The 7,580-nt window shown below is 33.1% G+C and overlaps 1 protein-coding gene across 1 annotated transcript; it reads right to left on the bottom strand.

The window, feature by feature from the left end:
• Positions 1-3,450: 3,450 nt before the first annotated feature.
• On the bottom strand, positions 3,451-4,736 carry LOC113788964 (uncharacterized). The gene has a single exon (XM_027338441.2). The coding sequence runs from the start codon at positions 4,622-4,624 to the stop codon at positions 3,518-3,520; it is 1,107 nt and encodes a 368-aa protein (XP_027194242.2). The 5' UTR covers positions 4,625-4,736; the 3' UTR covers positions 3,451-3,517.
• Positions 4,737-7,580: the final 2,844 nt, after the last annotated feature.

The raw sequence follows: 7,580 nt of genomic DNA, 5'->3' as shown, positions 1-7,580 counted from the left end.
GCTTAGGCCCCGGTCTCATTGTAATGGGACCACGGCCTTAGAGAAAATTATGATTTGCAAAAAAATCTCGATAGAAAAAATAGCCAAAAAATGAAAATATTCAAATATAATTTAAATTTGGTTTAAGCAGGTTAGGTTAGGTTTGTGCAATTAGGTTTTCCGGGAGGAACTAACTAAAGCGCCAATATTTGTGGCTATTTTGGCGATTTTCTCCACTAGCGGTATTTTTTGGACCGATTTTCGGTTAGACCCGAAACAAATGGATAGAAAACAAATAAATAGTTGGATCGATCGCAAAAGAACAAAACTTCAGCCAAAGATTTGGGAGATGGGCGGCGTAGCCGCTCATCTGCCAGAATCTACGGGCTGAAGCAAGTGTGCATGCTGCTGGCCAAAGGCCAGCAACACACACTTGTCGGACAATAAATTCAATTGGATTCTACTCAATGTGTCGGCCAAAACATTATCATTTCCCTTTATATGATCAATTCCTTCGATTTCATATTCCATCAACTTCATGACCATTCGACCCAGTCTTCCCGAACAATCACTTTTTGATAATAGCCATTTAAGAGGCTTATGATCGGTTTCGATTCGAAATGGGCGACCCAATAAATAGTGCCTCCAATGCTTTAAAGCTTCCAAAATAGCTGTTGCTTCCTTATCATACGTTGAATATTTTTTCTGTGCGCTAGAGAACATTTTAGAAAAGAAATCGACAGCTGTTTTTTCACCATCAATAAACTGCGACAAAGTTGCTCCATAACCGACATCCGATGCATCGCACGTAACAATGAATTTGAGTGACGGATCCGGAATTTTAACTTCTGAATTTTTTTCGATGTTCATTCGAATCAATTGGAATGCTTCCTCTTCTCTCGGACTCCATTCAAACTTTTTACTATTAGCACAGTCGAACAAAGGTTTTGCGATATAAGCAAAATTTTTTATCAAATCACGGTAAAAACCAGCCATACATACAAATGTTGTTACTTCTCGTTGATTGGTTGGTTTCGGAAAATTCAATATTTTCGTTTTATTTTCTGTAATGATCGATCGACTTCCATTACCGATTTTCAAACCAAGGTAATTAACGTTACGCACACCAAATTCACATTTATCCGGGTTTAATCGTAAATTTTCATTTTTTAAAATATTAAAAACATTTCGCAAATGTCGAATATGTTCTTCTTCTGACTTACTGAAAATCAAGATGTCATCCAAATAACATTCGACATAATCCAAATGTCCCTGTTATGAATTGGATTAGGATTAATCCAATTAATTAATTATATTAACAATCATTCTTGATTAATATAAATCAAGAGTTACTTTCATGACTAACCTTAACCCAGAATAGTTTTAATATTAAAGTTATATTGTTTTTATTATTATTGTATTATTGTGTTTTAAATTTGTTTTTATATTTTGGCGAGCCAATATGGATTTTTCTGTACTTGAACCTCGTGAAGTTGTTAATAGAAGAAACAACTGTATTCGCATTTTGGAGGCTAAGTTTTCCTTATATGAAATGCTTTTTGGTCAAATGGCCTTTATTGGAAAGCAGTTTTTTGGTTCTGATCTCGTGGCGAGAGGGGAAGAAGAATTAAACGAATGGTTTAATTTATTTAGTAGATATAATGATCGTATTTTGATAGATGGGTTACCAGATGTTACAAATCAAGAAAAGATTAAAGAAGTAACTGAGAAGTATATTTCTTGGAGCATAAAATTCGCTAATGCTAAACCATTTTCTGGAACTGTTACTAACGAGTTTACAAACGAACATTCTGTGGTTTCTAATTGTCAACAGTCGAACATTACAACAATGATTTCAAGCGAAGTTCTATCGACTAAACATTTCGATCCTGTTACAAGTGAAACAAAGACTTTTCCAGTTCCTAATCAAACAAAAACAGAAATTTCTAAGGTCCAAGTTGTTGAAAAAGATCCAGTGATCATTTTGTATTCAGAAGTCTCAGAACCTGTTGATAGTCTAGTTAATGATAACAGTCTAGTAAATGATGATGTCCAAATAACCGTTAGTGAACCTGATGGTCAATCAAAAGAATGTATTCAAAGTTATGATGATTCTACTGATGCTTCTAGTGACCAACTTGTAGCTATTCATAAGACGCAGGATAAAGGTTCGAGAGTTAAGACGCAGGATAAAGGTTCGAGAATTAAGACAAGTTTGAATTTGAGAGATATTGTTCATTTCAAATCAGAAGCAAAGCGAATCTTAATAGTCAACTTCTATTCTGATTTCATGGTTAAGCTAGCACGAGTTATTGCATCTGTTCTTATCAATATTATAAACTTTTGGGAGATTTTGCAAAGGTCAAAAGTAAAGCATTCTCATTTGCATGTCCACTGTCCCTCTCGTGGGGAAAATGTTATGAATTGGATTAGGATTAATCCAATTAATTAATTATATTAACAATCATTCTTGATTAATATAAATCAAGAGTTACTTTCATGACTAACCTTAACCCAGAATAGTTTTAATATTAAAGTTATATTGTTTTTATTATTATTGTGTTTAAGTTTTGTTTTTTATATTTTAGTCCCAAAAGGCTTTCCATCAAACGTTGAAATGTTTGTGGTGCCGATACCAATCCGAATGGCATTCGTTTGAATTGATATAAATTATTCTCGAAAGCGAATGCGGTAAATTTCTTTGAACTCGAATCCATTAAAATTTGATAATAACCCGATTTCAGGTCAATCTTCGAAAATATCTTAGCACCAGCTAATCTGATGATAATATTCTTGATTATAGGCATTGGAAAAGCATCAGCTTTCGTAATCGCATTTAAATCTCTATAATCGATGGCCATCCGCAAAGATCCATCTTTTTTCTTTATAGGCACGATTCTTGACCGGTAGTTACTGGTTGATTCTTCGATAACGTCAAGTTCAATCAGTTCGTTGATATGACTTTTTACATGCTCTTTCCAATGAATTGGTATATCTTGTTGTTTATGACGAATAATCTTATCCTGAACCAAATTGATTTTATGACATATCCGTCCATTTTTTCCCAAACCACTGAAAAGTTGATTAAATTCGTCCAATATCTTTTTGACACCATCACACGGCGATCCAGACATCATATTTATCGACACCTGCTTTGTTAAATTCCGATCAGCACGATTTTCTGTAATACAAATTCCATCCAAATAGACATTCAAGTCTTTTCGCTGTTCGAGACCGAATTCTTTGATCACATCCAAACCAATCATAACATCGTGCGCCAGTTGATTAACCACTATCATGTCCACCGATTTAACCGCATTTCCAATAGTCAATGACAATTTAGCCCTCCCGAGACTTTTGAACGAAGAATCATTGCCCAATTTTATCACATTAGAGCACGGAACCAACCATTCTTTTGACACTTGTTTCAATTTACGAGACGAAATAAAAGAACTAGTTGCACCAGAATCATACACAGCTCTACAAACAATTTTATTAATACTAATTGGAACAATAATTAAATTCTCGAGAGGGCGTTCTAGTTTAAATTCAACATTTTAATAGCTGCTTCTTGTTGTTGATTAGAAGATGACCTTTCCTCGTCGTCCAATTCCATGTTGTGCAAAGTTGGTTTCTTTAAACACAAAGCCGATGAATGACTGCCATTGCACTTGTTACACTTTATTTTCGATGTACATTTAACACCAACATGACCAGGTTTCAGGCAACGAAAGCAAATTCTTTTGTTAACAGCCACATTTCTTCGACTTTCAGCTGAACCAATATTACATTTAAACGATAAATGACCATCCTTGTTGCAAAATATACAAGCAGATTCTCTCCTAAAGCTATCACGTCGTTGCCACCCAAAACTGTTGATACTTGATGATTGTTTTCTCGATCCCAAAATTAACTCACCATCCGCTAATTGTTTGAGAATTTCAATAATTTCTGACGGAGGCTTATTAATCACTGGTAAAATGGCAGTTTCCAATCGTTTATGTGAACTGATCACTGACTTCATTGCTTCAATAAACGGTAATCTCAGTTGATCCTGGGAAACACCCAACTCTTTCGCTTGAAATATCAATCGATCCAATCTCAATGCTATCTCCGAAACCGATGCAAATGGCGAGAATTTGACATTCGATAAATTTCTAAACCATTCGCTGATCTGCATGTCCATTGTACCAAATTTATCCGACAAATGATTTATTACCCAGTCAAAACTTTCATCAGTCAGCGAAGTCGGTAAATACCGTTTTAGATAGCCAGGTAAAGCATTTTCCAACAATAGATGTTTTTCTTCGACAGACCATGGGCATGATGATAATGTTTTCAGTAACAAAGCCTTGAATTTTGGCCAATCCGACGGACGCCCAGAGAACCGAAGCTGTAGCTTCTCTAATTTGATCGCACTTCGATTACGTTCACGATCCAGAAAATCCAAAATCTCGCCCACCATAGCATGACACTTGGACGATTTTTTAATATCTTCATCAGTTTTTAATTCGCCAGCTTTTTCCAAATCAACCATTTTGTTGGCTAATTCCATGACCGATGTACCATCAGAGGCCGTTACTGTTCTTGAAGCAACCCTCGCATAAACAATCTGGATCTGTCTACGAATGTTCGTTAAATCCATCCTGACACCAGAAAGAACATCAAATAATAATAACACAAGCCTGTTGGCAAAAATAACAACAATGCTTTATTATACCAAATCATCGTCTATTATATACAACACTGGTGACTAAATGTCACCAGAAAGTCTGCTGGCGCTAGACGCGCCATCACAATATTCAATATCGAGTGTAAGCCAATTGACACACACAATGGAAATGATAATCATATAAGAAAAAAAAAATTCTGTTGTCATTACAGAATTTGAACAAAAACATGATGATAATGATGATGACAGCTCTTGTTGTTGTTGTTGGATGATGAATTTTTTTTCAACAACAAAAGAAATATTCTTTTGCTGTTGAATTTTTTTTTCGGAGAAAATTTCTTATCAATCTCAAACAACAACAACAACAACAACGAACAAACAATAATCCAAATGTTTACTATCGAATTGACAATCGATTGTTTCGTTCATTCTGTTCGATTGATAACTTTTTAACAAACAGCAGAAAAATTCAATGGTTATATGATGATGAAACAAAGCAAAGAAGGTGACAAGAAATGTTTATTTTTTTCTATGATGTTGTTGATTATCGATCCAAATGATGATGAGTTGTGTAACTCTTTTCCTGTTTTTTTTTCAAAGAGAAATGACAGCAAATTCTATCAAAAATTCATTGAAATTCAATTGAATATGATTGATTGAATATTATCGTTTACTTGATCATCAATCTAATTCAAGCAATGTCAACAACAACGACAACCCAAAAAAAATAGCGATAAAAAACCGGTCCAGAATAGTTGCTGATGGAAAAAAAACTGAAGGATGTCATCGATAAGGTTCGAATGTCGTTCATATATGCCGTTCTTTTTCATTCATTCATAACTGACATGCTGGTATAATGATATTCAATCTGAAACAATTTTTTTTCTCCTCTGTAACTCAGTGTTTTGAAAAAAAAACAGCGGAAAGAAAAAAATTTGATGGCAACTGGATGTATCCAATGAACTAGCTCTAGTTTTCAATGAAAAATAATGATCGTGATCGTCATCATCAACACTTCATTTAAAAGCTGTCAATTAATTAATTAAGTAATGGCAACGAAATGAATGAATGAAAAAATATGAATAATAAAGATATTCACCAGCAACAACAATGTAAATGTAAATGTAGCGGTAGTGAAAGTCAAAATTTTCATTTTTCTTCGTTCCTTCGATTCAAAATTAATCAATGTCATCATATGAGGATGATGATGGGGATGGCAACCAAAGAATTTCATTTTTTTTCGTTTTTTCGTTATGTGTCATTCAATTTTCTTCATTTCAAGATACACACACACACACACATTCACACTTTCCAAAAAAGTTTTCAAGAATTTTTCTCATTTTGTTAATTAACCCGTGATATTATTATTATTGACAGAGATGTGTATGGCAGAAAACAAGACAAGAAAAAGATCCGGTAGTCTTGATGAGAATATTTTCTGAGAAATTTTCTCTGCAAAAAAGGGAAAATCTTTCAAGCAATTTTTTTTCTTTTTGAATATTTGTAATTTTGAAGAATATTTTTCGGTTTTTTTTATGAATCAAATCATAATTCGATTCGATCGATTGAACGAACGAAACAAATCTGACAAGATTGATCTTGACACATCAGTGTGTGTGTGAGTGAGAAAATTTGAAGCCCGAAAAATAAAACCAGAAAAAAGTTAACCATGATGATGATACATGCTTATTTGCCTACAATAACCACTTGATTTGCCTGTCAATGGCAATCGGCGCCAATCGAAAAAATCAAAAATCAAAAAAAAAAAAAATCAAAACTGTAAAACCACACGATTCGCTAAACCAAACCAAAAAAAAGAAAAAAACCACCGCCACATAAAAAAAACACAGATTTTCAACATTTTTTTCTCAAAAAAAATGTTGCATTGAACAAAAATGGTGGATCAGACATATCGATTTAGTATCGATGAACGAGAGAGAGAGAGAAAAAAAAATTTTCATTTTTTGACAGCCAAACCGCCAACCATGTTGGATCAAACAAAATTTGAATAATCAGTGTGTATGTGTATGACGTACGTACAGGATTTTTTTTTTTGATTCAGATTCATTCAGTGAAATGATTGAAATCAAAAGTGTTTCTCTGAATTGAATTGAATTGAAATGGATTGGATGAAAATTTTTGAACAATTTTTTTTCTTATTTTTGAAATTAAATCAAAAATTGTACAACCAACAAAACTGTCAGTTCAATTTGTTGTTCGATTTTTGGTTTGGCGTCATGACCACGATTGATCATCATCATCAATCGAAACGAAGAAAAACTATTCAGTTTTGATTTCTGGATTGGCAGAAAAAGAATCGTAGAGAAATCAGAACAATGCAAACACAAATTGAGCAAACAAAATAAGGAGAAAAAAATGAAATGAAATTTGTCTTTGATGACTTTCTTCGAAAACGTGATTATGAATTAAAAGAAATTCAGAATGAAAAATGATTATATGTGTGTGAATAATCAGCAAAACAAACGCGTATTCAATGTTGTTAATTATAATTAATATTTATTAATCGTTAAGGGTTTGATCAAGTCAAATTTGAACAAACTAACAACTTTGTCTTTCTGAAATCCAATGAATATTGATTCAGGCACGGTTTTTCTATCTATAACGATTAAAGAATCACTTCTTAGATTCAATGCAATTTATATGAAGAAAAAAACTTATTCTTTTTATCATTTGTTTGTGGATATAAATCACATGGATCATTTTGGAATCTTTTTTTCTTAATACAGATTGATCACTCACACATTCAATGAGTTTATGATTTTTTTCTATCTCTCAAATTTAACAGTGCAGGGAAACAAAAATCCTGAAAAATATACAGGATCCATTTTCAACAACAACAACAACAACAACTTAATTAAAAAGCATCACCATTTTCACATAAACACTTACTAACACATCGATTTTTCAT

Source organism: Dermatophagoides pteronyssinus, unplaced genomic scaffold (assembly GCF_027571235.1).
Source record: "Dermatophagoides pteronyssinus isolate colony J.1.1.1.1 unplaced genomic scaffold, Derpt_VIB-CSIC_2022.12 sq0003, whole genome shotgun sequence".
NCBI lineage: Eukaryota > Metazoa > Arthropoda > Arachnida > Sarcoptiformes > Pyroglyphidae > Dermatophagoides > Dermatophagoides pteronyssinus.
The sequence above is the reverse complement of the archived record's forward strand: the minus strand, read 5'-3'. Positions and strand labels throughout refer to the sequence as shown.